We start from the raw sequence: 19,549 nt of genomic DNA, 5'->3' as shown, positions 1-19,549 counted from the left end.
CACTCTATCCCATGTTTCAGTTTCCGTTTTCAAAGCCTATCCCTCCTTGCTCCGCCTTCATATTTCTCAGACACGGCTGGGATGGATGAAGCTCTTTAGTGGCACTCTGGGATTAGGCACACACATATAAACACATACAGACACGCATATGCATGCATGTCCTAAAATGTTCGCAAGTGCTACACATGCTCACACACACGCACGGGCAAGATACTGGAGGCAGCTTGTGAGGTGATTGTTACCAGATGAGGCGGGTTGTCCATCCACCCTCGCTCAGAGATAGACAAAAGATTACGCTGACTTTTCCTCATCCCCGCCTGATTGTGCGTCCGTGTGCGCATGTGGATGTGCAGATGTGTGTGTGAGACAGAAAAGGGGAATTTTCAAGCACCTTCAAGTTGTTTTTTTAGGGGGAAGGGGCCTTGTATCTTAATGAATGAATGCTAAACCCCCCTTTTTCCAATGGATGAGCTGGCAGCTGGCATATGTATGTCCCATTCAAATAGAGTGACATGTTTAATTTGACAATTAAGAAAACAATGGAATCCATTTAGACACACAGTTGGAACACAGTTGGAGGCTGTGTATACTTCGTGTGTGTGCCTGTGTGTGTCCCTCATCAGTTCTTTACAGAATTGAAAAAGACAGAAGGGGAAGTATTGTGGATGCAGTAGCCTAAAAAGCTGCAGTAAACCTGGACTGTCAGTTTAGATAAGCAAGAAAAGAAAAGAATCCATGAGTAAAAGCAGGCAAGACCAAAAAGCAAATTTATTTTTCTAATTCTAACCACTGGGTCTGAGCTGCTGCTGCTCTACCAGTCAATGGGGTGCATGCATGGACTATTTATTGTTGTGGAAAGCAAAGTACTCATTACCTCAGTTTACCTCAAAGCAGCAGCAGACCACAGCGATTTAAAGGTGATGTAAATAACGCCAGCGCGTGCTGTTTCTTTACAGCTGGCTGAGAATCATTAACCTCACATTATGTCACACTTCAGGTGCTGAGAAAGCAAGCTGGGGTTTTACTCATAGACACACGTAGTCTGCCCAGCAAGTGTGCGGTGAAATTATGTTACCCATAATCGCACACAAAACACAGGAAAAGTCCTACGTAAGTAGTTTCCTACAAGCTAAATAAAAAAGACTTCGCTATTTCTGAAACGGCTCGAGTTAACTGTGAAGATTTAAGTACGTGTTTTTGCATATTCCAGGATATGAGGAACCACTAACTCATCTGAAGTGACCCCCCCATTTTGGCTCGACACCGCTTATCAGAAGATACAGACGGGTACCCCCCCATGCCTAATTCCTTCTGTCTCACCCTCTTTCTCCCCTTCCTCTACCACCTCCTCTCTTTTTCTTCCCTGTGGTCCTGAGAGTCCTGTTACCATGGTTACGGCTGAACGATGGCTCCAACCCTTTGAAAGCCACACACACATGCACACTTGCACATGCTATCTGTATGAAGTAATGGCAACCATCCTTCACGTGGCTGAGTGTTCGTACGAAGTCCGTCTGCCTGCTCCTCTCTGTGCCCAGTTACAATAACATGACCCCCTCTCCCCTTGACAGAGATGAAAAATATCACCGGGCAGAAGATTCATGTACATGCACAAGAGAGCCTATGCTACAGTCATTCTCAGCTAGTTGTTAAAATTTGCAAAGACAAAGTCCTCTGCAGCTATTATCCTCTAATGATAACATCTAGTGCATCCTTGTGCCATTTTGGGATACCACTCTCAGTTCAGAAGTGCAGTGGAAAAGATAATAAAGTGAGTGACAGTCGACTTGAACATGAACAAGACTGAGATTGAAATATTTGTCTTCTTTCACTTTCCCTGCATGGCTCCCCTATCCACTACCCGTCTGCTCCACATCCAATCCTCCACTGCACTGCTCTGCTTCTTGATAAATATGTGCTTAAACGTGTCTGCAAGGAAGGTAGACCACAGACAAATAGCCTCCTTCAAGGGTACTGAGACAGATAGAGGTGAAAGCATGCACACAAACACGCACGCACACACACAGATATGAGCAATGGTGATGAATCGCTTTGGCCCCACCTCCCCTGTCCTCTTTCTACTTCTCTCATTGTCATGGTAACCATCAGCACCTCTACTGCATCCTGCATTCATGCTTTCACACCAGCCATCCTTTTCATCAGATTTTTTTTTCCTTATCCTCACTCCTTGTCTGAAATCTGCTGAGTTGCGTTCCTTTCAAAGCCTTTTATTTCTTTACTATGAATCATCCACCTTTTCATTAGGTGTTCACACAAAAACAGTACATGTGTTGTATATTTCATATAATACTATAATAATGTTCCACAAAGACCTTTTGTGAAGCTTTTCTTGTATGCTTGGACCAACTAGAGTTGTGCAGTGAAAGTGCTCCTTAGGAAACTGGATTTTTTTTTTTTTAACTTAATGGCTTTGCCATTGTACCTCTCAGCCATGCTCACACTACATCTGTCTTATGTAGCATCAATCAGCATCAAAGGCAGCTGAGCTGAAATTGTGATGTGACCTATTATGTCAGTTACTCCCTAATTTGCTTCATGATGATTCAATTCAAGGCCCACATTGGGTTCTACAATGACGTATAACCAACCCTCATTGTCAGAGAGGGAAAACAGCTCCATTTTGACATAGGGTGTCTATATCGTGACACACCAGGCCTCCCTCCAAACTTGTCATATATGAGCATTTGTAAAGGAACTTGGCCTTCACATCAAAATGAACTGAGTAAGAATCACTTTTTAGTGTGCTGGGTTAATGCTGTCAAGGGGCACATTTTTATCAAAATCACAAATCTTTTCCAAAACCAACAACAAGCAGCTGTGAGTGCCTGAAGCTAAAGAGCTAGATAAAGGGAAAAGGGAAAAGCAAGTGAACCAGTGCCACCCTTTCAACCTCCAAATGCAAATTTACTCTTTAAAAAAGGACCTTTGACATTTGCTGCCGCATCCAAACAAGGGAAACCAATAAAAAGGTGAAAAGGACAATTAAAAGGCTACAAAGGCTGAAATTTTGAATCTTCTCTTTTAATTTAGATTATTATTCAGCTTCAAGATTTTACACTCACTAATCCAAATGCGTTAACTCCCTTATGTGCACATTAGACACAAATAAAATTATCATATTGTAAGATAAGGTGCCAAATTTTGCATTTTATCAGCAGGCTTCACTGAAATGTTTATATTGTGTTATGTGTTATCGCCAAAATAAACATCACCTGCACTGCACTTCCTGTGATCTTGGACTCTTGATCTGTATGACTTGAAAGAGCTGTTCTTTAGATAAGAAACAAAGCCTTGAGAGAAGAAAATATCCTTTCAATGGATTCGCATTAGCCCTTGTATCCGGTATTAGAGGCGCAGATCTGGCACTCTGAGATCCTTGCAATCAAGCAGCTCCTCTGTAATCGTCCCCTGGAGCAGGGCACAAAATACTCTTTACAGCCTGCCAGCGGTGTGGGTGTTTACCAGAATGCACATGACTGCAGGGAAGCGTGTATGCATGGGTATACATAAAAGTGTGTGAGTCTGTATGTAGTTTGTGTATGTGAACACCACTTGACAGCATCAGAAATCACTTCCAGCTTTCTAAATTGATATTCCCCTACAGAGAGCTGGACGCCGGCCAAGAGACCAGCGTCCCTGACTGCTGGGGACAGAGAAAGAGACTGCATCACCAACAGGAACGCTCTCCCTCTTTTACCAGTCTAGACTGGAAATAGTTTTTTATAATCATATACAAATACAACTGCAGACTTTCTCTATTTTCACGCCTTGTATGTTCTACAAACCACGTGATTTAAAATATCTGGCTCGCCTGCAGACCATGATTCAGTCCTTGCATTCATTTGCTCTGAATGATGTTTAAAAAGGGCTTTAAAATCTATTTCTTTGCATTTTTTTTTCAAAAGAGATGTACACTATTTCTGACATCTGGCTCTTTCATGGCTACAAACCAAAGCCATTTTTCTTCCTTTCTGTGTGAAAATGAATGAGTGGGATATCGGATTGAATAAAGCTATATCTCATTTCATCTTCCAACCATCCAACTGTTCCTGCCTGCCACAACAGTCCCGCTCTGCTGAGCCGTGATGTGAAAACATTACGCTGCGCTGAGTGACAGCAGCTAAGACACCAGATGTCGACATCTAAAGTCGGCCGGTGCGACTCCTTGTTACTTTTCCTTTTGTCAGTTCCTTTGATCATGAAACAGAAATTTCTTTAGCATATTGTGTAAAAATTCTAACTTTTCTGTCATTTAATTGTTTATCCATTACTTAATTACCCTGGCGTAGTAACGGGTGGGAGTGTTCAAAGTCTTTATGCACTCCTTCACATTTTCCAAAGCAGTCTGGTGTGCCAGAGTCTGTCAGGCCGAATTTGACCCCCAGGCCTAATGTTTGACATCCCTGGTTTACAGTAATACACACCTCATCTACCAGTTTTTATAGATAGTACAGTTTGGCTTGAAAACATCATCCAGAGGCACTTTTACTGCTAAATTCCATATGACGGACATGTTATTTGAAAAAAGAGGGTGTTTTTTTCCAAGAACCTCCTAAACTGTACAACACATACCAGGGTGTGTTAGGCCAGAGTAAATCTAATCCAAAACCACAAAACTGTATTTTGTCTACATGCAGCAGAAATGTTGGTTATTGTAAATTGACATTAAATCTAACACATCCTTGCTTTAAAAGTGAAATCACTTACAGCAGCGAGACAAAACCTGGGCCAAAGCAGAGGATTTACCTAAGCTCAGCCAGCACCTATCGCCTAAGCCAAACGCCTGTAAATGTACTCGAGGTTAAAACATCACACACCGACTACTGTTTCTTGTCAAAAAGATTCATCTCGGAGTCCTTACGCGATTCCAACACTAACACCTTATGCATCATCTAACTTCTGTCGTGGACTTTGTAATTGCTAGACTTTTAATAAATTGCAACATGGGAATACTGACAGGCAAAGTGACAGGAGAGATGAAGGAACAATAGACCACCCCGAAGCAGCTAAAATGTGGGTTGAATTTTGAAATGCAGCCTGCAGAAGAAGATGTTTAAAGTTTTTAGACAAAGCGTGTCTCAACGAATCCTTCACATGACTTGGTTTCTATCACACAGCTGTTCCATCTGGTTGTTGACGGCCCAAAAACACTTCTGTTGTGTTTTGAGAGATTTTGTTTTTTTCTACTTCCAGTCTTTTCTTTTTTCTATTTCTTTTGTGTTTGATTTCACTTCTGTTGTACTTTTTTCTATTTGCTGTTGCTGTCTTTAGTTTGCAGTTCGTTAGTTTGCACCGTAGTTATGCTGTACAATAAACCCATACATATGGCACAGTGAGTTTATATCTGCACGTATGTTTTATATTTGTTAAAAGTATGTAATAACTAAGTAACAAAGTTCAAAGAGGAAGCTTAGTGTACATATATATACTTATCAGTCCCAACTAATCACAAATAGCTAGGAGAAACATCCCAAACAAGAGCTCAGAAGTCTTGTGGGGGTTAAAGATATTTTGTAAATGTTGATATTTGAAGCTTTTTTTTTTAATATTCCATCGAGGGCTTATTCACAACAACACTGATTTGGTCTAAAACTATAAGACCACCATCCATGAGGGATACATTTAGAGAGGGGACATTAAAGTCTGCCATAAGCACACTGTTGCCTTTGAAACAGTTTAATTCATGCCTCAGTACTTTTTTCATTTAAAAGGAAAAACGATAGGGAACATTATTCCTCATCTTAAGGCTGCGATTTGAATTGAGGTTCTGCTTGTCCTACATTGACGGGTTCACAGAGTGCACTAGGCTGCAGTGCAGAAAAACATCACCAACTCTGAACTCTGAAGATGGGACGTCTTCTGCTGATGGAGGAAAATTAATCATCAAACTCCATAAATCAAATTTCCTCGTGTTTACTGATTTTCTCTTCCAACCTTTCTGATCATTCCTCATTGAACCATTAGTCGTCATCACTCTTTCACTCATTCCTGTCCATTCGCGCTCGCAATTGAAGATTTGCACAGTTAATCCAAACAGATCACAGCAGTTGCCCATACAAACAGTAAAGCTATTTCCACTCGTGTAGTGCTTCCAGCCCTGTCTGACAGACCGCAGCCAGCAACCACAAACACTATGCATGTTCACATGTACAGAGGCTGACAGTGGAAATAACTCTTCCACTCACTGTGGTTTCTATCCTTAGAGCCCATGCTTTATGGTTTCATCATATGCTCCTTTTCTTTTTTCTTTTTTTTTGCACATGCATTTTTCACTTAAAAAATAATTATTAGCTCTTTATCTAATTACAGCTATACAAAAGCAGCACAGAGTATGTGCATATAAAGTACCTCATTTCTGTATAGTTCAGGAACACCAGACAGGAGTTGAAAAAGAGGGAGAAAAAGCCAGTAACGGAGGTTAGTGTGGGCAGGTGAGAAATAGTAAAAGATCTCCTGTAAAAGATTCCACTATAGGGGAGTGGAAACTTTTTCCCACTCTTTTTGATGCCGCTCAAACCTTTAATAGTCATCTCATGGTGAGAGCCATCCTTATAAAAACTGAAATCGGATGAAAAGACGATATAAGGTGCATGCATGACAGACGTGATGTGGACCATGCTGGATATAAAACCCATTTTACTGATGAGTGAGATTTCCGTGCTATCACATAGACTAAGCAAAACCAGCCACGTTGTGTAATGTTGGTTTTTCAAAGCACTATATCTGGAATACTAATATTCCCCCTCTCTGCTACTCTGAGCATCTCTCCATATTTGAGCTCCTGAGGTGAGAAGGAAGTAGAAGAGGACAACAAATATCTACATATGTACACTATAACATATACGCAGACAACAAACTGCCCAACTAATGCGAAAAAGACAACAAGGCAAACTGGATTACACAAATTAAATCATCCATATATGACACAAACAAAGCCCTCAGAGAGAAAAATCATGGTCACACCCAACTGGGACTTCAATCTAAAATCTATCCCTCTGTAAAGCCGACAGAAACTGATATACTGGGAAACAAGCACTCATACTGCCCTTCTCCCCTAACTTATTGACCACCTGCTGTTCCAAACTGCAGAACCCCCTCCCAAAGCAAATATGACATAAAGATACACAGGAAGCATGCTAATTTACACCAACTCTACTCAGTGTGTCATGAAATTAGATTAGTGTGACCTAATGAACCTGCTGCTCACGTGCGTTTGTGCCCTTTTCTGTCACTTTGTATATGTGTGTGGCTGGGTTTTTTCCCTTTCCCTCTCAAACTCCACTGTCGGGTAGAGAAAAGGCAGATTCAACCAATAACAGATGTGACAGCAACAAAATGGATGCTCAGAGACAAAGTATGGACAAAAAATATTGCACAAAGGAAACACAAAGCACGAGCTGCCCAGGAGAACTGGAATAAGGAGATAGTCCTAAGAGAGATAAAGAAATCGTGCATCTGAGTGTGAGTGTGGCTGCAGTTTTCTCTGTGTTCTGTATGGAGGATCCAGTGCCTGCAGATGTTTGATATCGGCCTGTTCACCAGACGACGGGCGCTATCTCGACTGTTTTCTTGCTAAAGCTGAATGCCTCTACCTTGTCTGTTTCAGACTGCTGATAGAAACCCTCTGCACTAAAGATAAGCTTCACATTTTACCATTGTGTCATGTATACCCCTTCATCCATTGCAGAGACGATAAAATGGTATATGTTCAAGAACCCCTCTGTCATTTGAAAGACGAGTCAAGTATTGTTGAAATATTTGAAACATTGGAAAACATCATAACAACCAGCTGACAGTGTGAGAGAAGCTGCCCTTTCTCACACGTAGCACACAGCAATCGATAGTCTGCTTTAATCTCGTTCTCGTTTCCCTGGAAAATACCCTTGCTGATTTAGGCCGAGACCAAGATAGAGCATGCAGGAGACAGTACACATGACATCCACTCACTAACTGTGAAGTCACCAGAGATATACCTGAGCTGTTCTCACATGAGCAAAACTGGACTTCAGACTGAACTTAGACTGAGAAGCTGACAGGTTAAAGACTGTTTTAACTCCCAGATGGCTAATTCAGGAATTCACATTCTTGCATGCTCCTCTTTCGGGTAACCTCTAGAACAGTTCATGGCAGCAAGATGTGCGTGTTTGTGTGAAAACACCTTTTGGTTAGATCCAGTGTATCCACGCCAGAAAAGAAAAGTGAAAGGAAGTAGTCACTACCAGATGAGATGAATGCAAGAAAGAGAAAGCAGTCAGATTGGAGAGAGACAGAAAAAAGGGGTGAAAGAAGAAAAGCCCTCACTGCCATATGGTACAGAGCATTGGGCTTAATGAGGCGTGAGGCCATCCCCTCCACAGAGGCACTGGCCAGTGAGATCACACATGAATGAATACTCTGATAGGTTTACAACACAGCATATGCCAACAACTTGTGATATGGAATCAAACTAATGCTTGCATAAAAACAAAAAGAGAGAGAAAAATGAAAGCGTTCTGATAAGATTTCAACATTTTCAATCTGATTACAACCGAAAATATTCTAGCAGAAAGAGATACTGTCGAGATCAGAGGAAAATCTGAGGCTCTGAAGCTGTGCCACCATCAAATAGAGAACCACTTTAAATGGGCAGGGTTTACATTGTTAGGTTATATAGTGCAAGTCTTGTTATATGCATCACTTCCACTTCCTCTATATAACAGCAAGAGTGTTTTATATAAACAGCTCCTGAAGTTCTTAGGAGGCTTAGGGTTGTCCATATCAAATCCCAGGAGCAGCATATATGCACTGTGAGGCCTCTCACCTGTAAATGCAAGAGGAGGAAGAAGAAGAACAGCACTTATCCATGTATAGGACCAAATTTATGATGGACTTAAAAATGCTGCCTGCTCAGTTAACTGAAAATAGGGCCTTAAAAAACCCTCACAGCTCACAGATTTGCTTCTGCATGTAGTCCAATGCATCTATGCATTGAAAAGGTTAAATTGGACCATATCCCATCAAAGCTCAGCTCCACTTCCTGACATCCAAATCACACCCTGCTGGAACTGCTGGAGACATTTCCTTCATTACCACAGCACTACCAACTTGCACACATATCTTGAAATCTCCTTTTGGACACAATGTGGTCAGGATTCATTAAAAATGCCTCACCGAGTTGCTGAAAGGTACATAAAATACACAAACGAGGAAAAATGAGATGCTTTCAACAGCAGCATCCTGCTTAGTTACATTTCCTTTATACATCTGAATCAGAAATATCACTAATGCCGGGTAAAAGGAAAGAACATCGTTTTGGGTAATATAATAATAAACTTTATTTATAAAGCACACTTAAAAACCAAGGGTATGCCAAGGTGCTTAACAAGTAAGATAGAGAATAGGAGGAGGATAATAAAAATAGAAATAGGACCAGAGCAAGTACTAAATACGCAAGCAGATAACTGTCACTGATACGAAGCAACAGGTACAGAGCAAACAAGAATTTAAATGAGCATAAAAGTGCATGATATAAAATCATAAAAGAAATATTAACTAGAGGGAAAGGCAAGATTGAATAAGTGGGTTTTTAATCGTGATTTGAACAGTGCAATGGAATCAGATGCGCGGAGGTCGAGAGGAAGGGCATTCCACAGTACCGGGGCAGCCAGAGCAAACGCACGGTCACCCCGGGACTTCAGTCGAGATCTGGGTTGGGTCAGAAGTAGTTGAGTGGCAGATCTGAGTGTTCTAGCAGGAGTATGTGGTTTGAGAAGTTCACTAAGATAACTTGGCGCTAATTTATTAATAGTTTTGAAAGTAAGGAGTAATATTTTAAATTGAATACGGTACTTTATGGGCAGCCAATGCACGCTAGCTAGGACAGGAGTAATATGGCAAAATTTCCTGGTACCAGTCAAAAGGCGGGCTGCTGCATTTTGGACAGTTTGCAATCTAAGAAGAAGAGAAGAGGGAAGACCATAGTACAAGGAGTTACAATAATCCAACCTGGAGGTCACAAAAGCGTGAATAAGCCGCTCCAGGTCCTCATGCGGAACATAATGCCTAGCCTTAGAGATAAGGTGCAGTTGGTGGAAGCTAGATCTCACTACAGCAGACACTTGCTTATGCTTAATATAATAAAATCACATAGAATCACATTAGATCTACTCTCCATTCGAGAAACAGTCGCTACAAAAAACGTCTGCAGAAATAACACCAGCTAAATAAAACCAGAACTCTTGGATTATGACACAATTTGACACAAATCTTGCCTCTGTACACCACCACAGTGTATTTTAAACTAAACAATCAAAGTGTGATTTAAATTTTTTTGTCAAAAAACAGCATCTAAGAGTGTCAGAACCATAATCAGCTCTTTTAACTCACCCAGAGGCTCTAAGGGGACACAACAGTACTACACAATAAATTCTAACATCAGCAGGCTAGCACCTTCACAAAGGCAATACTAGCATGTCGCTGCTAAACAGGGATCATTTATAACATGATCACCATTCTAGTTTGACATATTGTTTAATTATTATGCTATTACAGCTAAGGTTGGTGTTCAGGTCATTAGATTTGTATGCATGTGGTCAAAAACCAGCGTCCTGGCAATATGAAAGCTTGACCCAGTGATACCACTGTATGAAAATTCAAAACATCAAATCACAAACTGATCCAACAAAGAATATGATTGAGTAGCATCAAATTTCAAATGACATCTATTCCATGTTTTTTCATAGAAATAAATTCTCATTTTTGGGCTATAAAGCAAGCAACACCCACAGTCGTAGGGCTGATCTTTTAAATCACAACAACTAGATGCTTTACATTTTAATTTAAAGACAACCCCAACAATCAGATGGCCCCCTATGAGCAAGCACTGATGACTGATTAGGGATGAGGGGAAGGAGAGGGGACAAAAGACACACTGTGGCAGTAATCAATCTAATATATTCTGCAAAAAGGTGTCCAACAAAAGAAACCCTTGGGGGTAGCATATAACATTTATAAAACCAGAGAACCTCCCCTGAGTTCAGACCTTAGAAAGTTATTACTACAATAATTTTAAGAAGTAAAGCCCACCTCTTTATGCCAACAGTTTACAGGCACAAGTCGAAAACCAAAATGGATTTTCTTCATGGTATCTGAGCCTCCAGTAGCAAACAGGTGACGAATTCCGAGTGAGTGTTGATGGATGTTATGAGAATAGTTCACATAGCAGACACACCATCCTGATCCCTCGTCACACACATCCTGTCAACAACGCCGGCAGCTGAGAGACGTGTGACTCGGAGAGAGAGAGGCCGAAAGAGGCAGAAATACTGTACCAGACAAAAAGCATATGAGAAGAGGGGCCAGCTGTTAACAGCATGAAACGATTCACCAACTTTTCAGTCTCGCTCGCGTCTTTGTGCAAAACCCTGCATTTGTTGTCGACTATCACCTGTTAAATGCAAATTGTGGCATGTGATGACAGCGAGCGCTGAAAACTCTTCTCTTTTTCCATTCAGCTATTGATCCAAGTAAATTCATCACACTGACAGATTAATCAAAACGCCCAAGTCACGGGCGAGAGTTTCAACAGGCGCGGGCCTTATTAAAGACCAGCTACTGCTGTGCAAGAGCAAGAGTGAGGGAAGACGTCAAGCGGACAATAAATTTCATCTTCCTCACACTTTTTCAAGCTAAATAAAAAACTATAGTGTGTTTTGAGACTGGGCTGGAAAAGGGGAATGGGCTCCAAGTGGAAGCTGTGGTTTGTTCTGGCTCTGGTTTCCATGGGGGTTAGATTCAGCGCAACACCAGCAGGAGACTGGGAGACTGGTTTGGTGTTACAGGAAGCTTATGCTGAATACCTTCCTGCCTTCAGTGAGTCACAATGTATCTCTGGAGCTATTGCTATTGGTTTATCAAATGTGATTAGTCTCAGTGTGGATGTGTGTAAGCGTTCCTTATAGAGGCTGAATAGAATTTAGCTGTGGGATCTCTGACTTTGGACTTCACAACAAAAGGGCTGATTGCTCTGACAGATAGACACACTGTGTTTGCTTAAGTGGTTTTCTGGTAGGTTCAGAAAGACTAACTCCACCTGTTAAAAGAAACCTCCCCCACCTATATGTTTTTCACTTAGTTTCGGTTACCTTCAAAGGCATGCCTATATGTGCTTGTGTGAGTTGCTGTGACAGCACAGAAAAAAGACTCCTGCCAGCTGATGGATTTGAACTCAAGAACTTCTTGGTCTCAGGTGATGGTGCAACTACCGCACAACTATGCCTCAAACAATGACCCAAACTTCTCAAGCGTGATAGGGCAATATTAAACGACAGTCACAGAGTCATATGGTGGCAACATTCAAATTACATTTTTAACAGTTTGGGGTACTGGATCCACCTGACTGACCTGAGACATCTAAAATTTATTCGGGAAAGCCTTAAGGAGTTGGTGTTACATTATTTTGTAAACTAAGTTTTCATCACAGGGCGTTACCCTACCAGCGTGTTAAATTTCGATGCTTTGTCATGAAGCACGCAATTGCTGTAATTCAAAGATATATTGTCCAGTCTGCACAAAACTTAACAGGTTTGATGAGAGTCGTGCGTCAAACACATAGTAGTAAGAAACTTTTAGAGCGCCTCAAAGTGGAAACAGGAAATGTTTTATATTGTACTGTACTGTATGCACCTCAAAGTGGTCTGAATGAACTTCAGAATATTTTGGTGTCTAAGCCTAACAAAAAGTGTCCACTTAGGAGTGACAGCGTTTTGGATTAGTGAGACTGTCATAAAATCATCATGTTCTCAGTTGCCTGAAGCCAGCAGCTCTAATTTTATAACTCGAGTTTACTAAGCAGATTTGTGTATTTGGGCTGTGGTACTAGAGCGCTTCACTGCTTTTGTAGAGCAATGCCAACAAGCCATTTCCCATCTCTTCATATAGTACATTTCCCAGAAGAGCACATCTGTGTCTGTCTGGATGAGTGTTTTTCAACAGCCCTGACCAGGAAACCACATGCTGAACATCACAGGGGAGATCACCTGCTGAAAATGAGGTCACATACACATACACAGACATACTGGATGACATACGGACATGCGCATACTCGTATATACACGCACAAAAAAAACTTGTGCTTTCCGCTTTGTTGTTTTGTTTTTAACTATCGAAGCTAATTTATCTTTTTGTTTTGAAATCATCATTTCACTTTTATTTAATTTGGACTTGATTTGCTTTATTCTTTAATCAAAGCAAAGCATCAATTCGCTGATGTCAGTTGAGGCTGTTTTGGAGCTACGACCAGAGTGTGCGTGCTACTGCTTGTGAGATTAACAGTGCCTTTCCAGCAGTCAGGTTATGCTGGAACTCAGCATGTCATTGGATTTGACAGAGGCTCTGCAAGGAACAACCCACACAGATGGGAAAAATGCTTTAACTCTGAAAAACACAAATTTTAAACGAGTAAGAAATCTGAAAGTAATCATATGCACTCAGTAGAAGTAGCAGTCATTCAGAAAGAATGATGACATGAGATCAGATGATTTCAGCGACCTTCACATGCAAATTTTTAGTTTTTAAGGACTAACTTTGCTTGCTTTTCACCACCAGCTACAATCTCCAATGTTCTCATGACCTTTACCTTCTCAGGTTGTGAACCCGATTCCGGCGAATGTGTATGCTACACACTCGCACACACACAAACACACACAGCCACTTTTTAACCTCACCAGCCTGGGAAATACTTTAAGGAAGCGGAAGAAAAGGAAAGCGAGGAAACTGAGAAATAAATAACCCCTTTGTGTCGTGGCCATATAAACAGTGCAGCACATTACAGATTACTAGAGTGGCCAAACTGATAAGAAGCTTCCTACACACTGCATGTACTATATGTGTGTATGTGTAGGTGAAGAGTGAGCGAAAGCAAAATCAACCTATGGAGAAAGATGTAACGAGACAGAAACAAGGGAAAAACTGGGAGAAAACAAATGACAATGAAAATAAAGATATGACAAAACAAAAAGCAAATTGTGGGACTCAGGAAAGACTGGAAGAAAAGCAGCATATAGAACGTTCTTCATACATGTCTACTGATAACACATTTCCTTGTTTAGATATTAAACATTAGTTGATTTCCCCCCATTTTTAAGTGTCCGAAATCCAAACTTAGCCAGCCGGGCCAGCGTAGTAATTCCAAACTCCAAACAGTGATTGCTAAATATTGTAAATATTTGTACAATTCTGCCATTGTCTTGACTGTGCGGAGCGTGACAAATCTCACAAACGGCTAATCTGTGCCAAATAACACCGCAAGAAAATATGTAAACTGAATCCAAGCAGGCCAGCTGACCCAAATCTCGACTTTCCCACTAGCTGACAGTGTAAAAAAAAATGATGCTAGTAAATCACAATAATTAAATGATCAGTTCAAAACAAATCTGGAACAGGATTCATTAAGCTATGATGTCAGGTCTCAGATTATTTCGTGCGCTTGTGTGTCCATGTTGCACTGGCCAAGAAAAAAGTTAACACCAGCTGCCATTATACTGAAAAACTGCAGCTCTTGTGGGGAGACTCTCGCCTTGAGTTTCTCGGCACAGATGAAGCAAGCATTGAGGAACGTGCCGGAATGACTAAATCAAACCTTATTCAATCTCTCTGGCACACTGGAAAACTACCCGTGATGTCTGGCATGGGATTAGCCTGCACCTAGTGCCAGAATAACTGCCGGCTAGGATTAGAAAGAAAAAAAGCAGTAACAGTTGATTACAACTGTTGCAACAACTGGAATGAGGGTCTAGAGGGTTCATTTAGTTGGTTAAGGGATGTAATAATGCAAAAGGGCAAGCTAACTGAGGACAAAGTACAGGGTTCAGACAAAATCACCGCCTGGATCTGACTGTGAAAACATTTAAAGGTTCCATCTGTGCATTTCTTGTTCTTTCTACATATCAATCCCTCTCTCCTCTGCTGTTTTACTTCATTTACATCTTATAGTCCTCATTACATTTCGTCACGTCTCATGTCTTCCCAAAGGAGCCAGCCCATATGCCAGCTTTTCCAATGCATGGTAAGTGAACCTACAAGAACATGAAACTCTACTAGTCTTTCTGGTTTTAATACGGCACCAGAGCCTTTTATTAGAATCTCAGTGGTGTTTTAGGCCCAGCAGTGAGCTATCTTAAAATTTTTGAAAAAGGGGTGGGGTGGGGGGGGGTTCTGCCTCATGTCAAAGCGTTTAAAACTGGCTTGTAAAATCTGCTGGTCTGATCTGTGCACGATGCCATGTTAAGACCTTTCTGGAAGACAATCTAGCTCTCCTTTTTAATCAGGCGAGGTCCGCCTCATATATGAAAGCTGCTGAAATCGTGACGAAAACAAGACAGTTAAGCCGAAGCGAGGTACTGCACCGATACCAAGGGCTCACCCCACATTTCTGGCTAAGTTACCATGGCAATCCTACGAGGTGAGAGAGAGGACACACCAGAAGAGAGTAAATCTCCTCAAAGGAGCTTCAGGAATTCAGGTAAAGACTCCCTCCCTGCTTTTCTTTTTCTTCTTTCTGTTAGATATAGTTTCCCTTTAAATGAGATCATTGAATATCCCAGACTTTATGAATCACATCACAATGTGTCAGTGCTTCCAAGTGCCCCATCCATTGTGAAGCAGGATTTTGAGACTGCTTTTCACTTCAGACGTGACTTTGATTTCCAGACCACTTTATATTGATGTATAAATCAGGCCTTTGCCAGGGGAGTAATCATAGTGGGTTTTACGGGGAGTGTGTTTGTGAAAAGAGAGAGGGAATAAAGAGATGAGAGGACTGGGAAGACAGTGAATACTAGGTTTTGGCTGCGTAAGTAGGACAATAGTTTTGTGTTCAACACACTGCAAGATAGAGCTCTCAAAGAATTAAAAATGTCAGTTCCTCTACAAAATGAAGACAAGTAGAGAGAAAAATAGATAAAAGATTTATAAGTTAGAAGGAGAAGCAAAAGGCTGAAGAGAAAACTTTCTCTGTCAGGGTTTCTCCTACCTCTAAGAAGCAAGTCCCCGCTGGGGTGTTTTCCTTGATGGAGGTATTGTAGAAGTTGCTGGAGAACACCGGCGTGTTGTCATTAACATCCTGCAGCACAATGTCCACTTTCGCTGTCGATGACAGCGGCGGGCGTCCGCTATCCATCGCAACCACAGTCACACTAGGCGCTGGCTCTGATTCAAAATCCAGAGCAGTTGCTGTGGTAATGATCCCAGTAACTGGATCGATCGAAAACCAATCAGAGTGAGAGTTTTTGCCCTTTAGCAGGCTATATCGCACATCCCCATTGGGGCCCTGGTCCTTGTCCCTGGCAGTAACCTGAAGAACAAAGGATCCAGGATACACAACCTCAGGAATGGTTTGTCTGTACGCCTGCTGGTCAAACAGAGGGGGGTTGTCATTGACATCAGTCACCTGGATGGTGAAAGAGGACTCTGCTCTGAGCGGGGGTGTGCCAGAATCTGTGGCCATCACCCTCAGGTCATACGAATCCCGCTCTTCTCTGTCCAAGACCTGGTCAACATATATAAGGTAAATGATACTGTCCTTGGTTGTAAGAGCAAACTTCCCATCACCACCCTCAAGAGACACATTGACGTTGGCGTACTCTCCATAATCTGGGTCGGTGACAGATATCCGAGCTACATATTGGCCAGGCTGGGCTCCTTCTGAGATTCTTGGAGAACCATCCTCACTGAGGAAGATGATGGTCATAGTAGGCTGATTATCATTGTAGTCACGGACATGAATAGTCACAAATGCATTGGTCACCTGTGAAAACAAGTTATAGGATTTAGATAATTCTTCTACTGGGAATTCATCAGCGCAGCACAAGTTCTTCACATTCATTATATTAGTTTGTACTGTTGGTATGCTTAAATCGACTATTTAAGACTAATTTAGGCTAAACATGTTAGTGGTCAGGAAAACAAGCTCCAGCAACACTTCATCATGTCACCACGTGTTGACACTGATGAAGGCTACAGACTGAAATGTGTTGGTCAAGCAATAAAGTTGTTCTTCATACTAGAGGTGCTACTAGGCCTACAGTCACTCTTCTAAACCAAAGTGATGGAAAAACAAATTAGCTTTGACCTGATGTGTCATGGTCCTGGGTCTTTTGACCCAGTGTTTTAAGTTTGAGTTTATTTTGTTCATTAGGTTATGTAAGTTCATTTGGTTATTAGACTCCTTGTGTTTTCTTCCCCTGTATTTAAGCTTCCCCTCACCCTTCGTGTTTCATGCTGCGTGTCTTATGTTATCAAGTTTGTATTATTATGCCTAAGTGTTTCTAGTTCTTATTATTTCCCCCTCCGTTTCCGACCATGTTAAATCTCCCCTGCTCTTCATGCGTTTCATGTCTGTGTCTTACGTTGTCAAGTTCTGGTTGTCGTGTCTACGTCTGCATGTTTCCTGTTTTATTTTGAAAAGGGGTCTTGTGTTCTGTGCTCATGCGGTTAGTTTTACTCTTGCCTGTGCATCATTATGTTTATCCTAGTCAGCTGTTTCCTCATGTGTCTCCACTTCCCCTAATCACCTCCTGTGTATTTAAGTCCTCTGTTTTCAGTGTGTGATTGTCAGGTCGTCTGTTGTCCACGCCATGTTTCCTATGCCATGCTTCCAAGTTTCTTGTCTAGGTTTTTCTTATTGTTTGTTTAGATTTCCCAGTTTAGGTTTGTGTTAATTTTGCTTCAGTTTGCCTTGCCCTTTGTTTGTACCTTTTCTACCAGCCATATTAAACGGCTCGCCTTTGTTAACATTTCAAGTTCTGTTCCCTGTTCCTTGGAGTCTGCGTTTTGGGTCCTTTTCTCAATTCATACAGTCTGCCCTCGCCAGACTGTGACATGATGATGGTGATAGAGGAAACTCAGGGGATCACAAATCCTGAAACAGACTAGATAGCAATGCCATACAATATTTGTCTTAAAAAAGGTGAAACCAACCACAATGTGTCACTAACATTCATCGTCTGGGAACCACAAAATTGAATGGAACCAGCGAGGAATCCATGTCTAGATAATAATGAATTTGGACCATCAGTATCAATCAATAGGATTCGTGCTCTTTGCGGCTCATTAGCAATTTCTATCTAATATAAGTATATAATACGATATGCTACAACCTATTAAACACACTGCACGGCTTTGTTAATGCACTATAATGAAGGGGCCACAATGCAGTTACCTCAGGGTGGCTGGCATTATCCCTGGCCTGGACCACCAGTTCATGAACCCTCTTAAGCTCATAGTCCAGGGGTTTATTCAGAGTGATGACCCCAGACTTTACATCAATGACAAAGTAGCATTCAGGGTCACTCTGACGTCGGTTGATTTCATAAAGCACCAACCCATTATCACCTTCATCCTCATCTGTGGCAAACACCTGCACAGACAGCAAAAACAAAATCCTGATGAATGTGGAGTCAAAAACATTATTTTAGAACCAAATTAGAGCACAAAAACTAACCTGAAGGATACTGCTTCCCTGCGGGAGACTTTCAGAGATAATAGAGTGGTATCTGCTTTGATTGAAGACTGGCGCGTGGTCATTTATGTCAGTCACAGTCACCTCCAGGGTCATAGATCCCATCTTCCTAGGTGAGCCCCCGTCAAAAGCCTCTATTACCAGGGTGTACGATGAGCGTTTTTCCCTGTCAAGCAGTCCATTGACTACCAGGTCTAGATATAGCACCTTGTTAGCACCTCTCTTGGTCTCAAGTTTGAATGTCTGGCCTACATTGCCCTCACGAATAGCATAGCCTTGGGTGGTCAGCTGGTCCTTGTCTGCATCGGTCGCTGGCTCCAGAGAAAACCTTGTGCCCACAGCTGTGTGCTCAGGGATCTTAAGAACAGCACTCTTTTTTGGGAACACAGGTGCGTGGTCATTGATGTCGTTGACAGTGATTGACACTTCAATAGTGACCCCGGTCATTGTAACAGCAATGAAGCTATAGTGGTCCCTCTGTTCACGATCCAGACGGCGTGCAGTGGTAATGATGCCTGTGGTCTCGTCAATATTGAGGTCATTGCTGACACCTGTGCTTTCGTGGTCCGAGATGAAATAAAGACTTGCAGTTTCACCAGGCGGTAACCCAGCACTGATGTCCCCAACAATGGTCCCTGCCGGTTGCTCTTCATCCAGCTGGAGTTCTAGTGCACCGAGAACAGTTGTTGTCTGGACCAGAACAAGGATGACACAGAAATAAAAATAGACCTTCTGATGCCAAAGACGTGAGCGCACACAGGGTTCACTGACCCAAAACCTCCCTCTTGACCCTTTACTTGTTATCGGCATGGCTGGGTTCTAAAACTCCTGGAAGAAAAGAAGAGAGGGAAGACAATATTAGCCACAAAAATATGACTTTTTAAAAGTGCAGGTATATTTTATGAAACCTGAATTGAGCAAGTGTACAGCGCTTTTCATTCGCTATTGAAAATTCCCTCTTGAAAATTCGCTGTTTTGCATGAAACAAAAAGAGAATGTTCATCTCTTTTTTATTTTCACTGAGTATGTATC

General features: G+C 41.7%; 1 protein-coding gene across 1 annotated transcript in view; it reads right to left on the bottom strand.

Annotated features, from left to right (window-relative positions):
* The window catches only part of dchs1b (dachsous cadherin-related 1b), an 82,240-nt gene that overhangs the window by 49,356 nt on the left and 13,335 nt on the right, over positions 1–19,549 (bottom strand). The window contains exons 2-4 of the mRNA XM_085364536.1: positions 18,500–19,345; positions 18,218–18,415; positions 16,031–16,804 (exon numbers count right to left, since the gene is read on the bottom strand). Of these exons, the coding sequence (XP_085220662.1) occupies positions 16,031–16,804; positions 18,218–18,415; positions 18,500–19,327 (1,800 nt within the window). The 5' untranslated portion in view covers positions 19,328–19,345. The remainder of the gene's footprint in view (positions 1–16,030; positions 16,805–18,217; positions 18,416–18,499; positions 19,346–19,549) is intronic.

Source organism: Diplotaxodon limnothrissa, linkage group LG10 (genome assembly GCF_057381915.1).
Source record: "Diplotaxodon limnothrissa isolate DT_005_m linkage group LG10, D_limnothrissa_male_GT1.1, whole genome shotgun sequence".
Lineage (NCBI taxonomy): Eukaryota > Metazoa > Chordata > Actinopteri > Cichliformes > Cichlidae > Diplotaxodon > Diplotaxodon limnothrissa.
The sequence above is the reverse complement of the archived record's forward strand: the minus strand, read 5'-3'. Positions and strand labels throughout refer to the sequence as shown.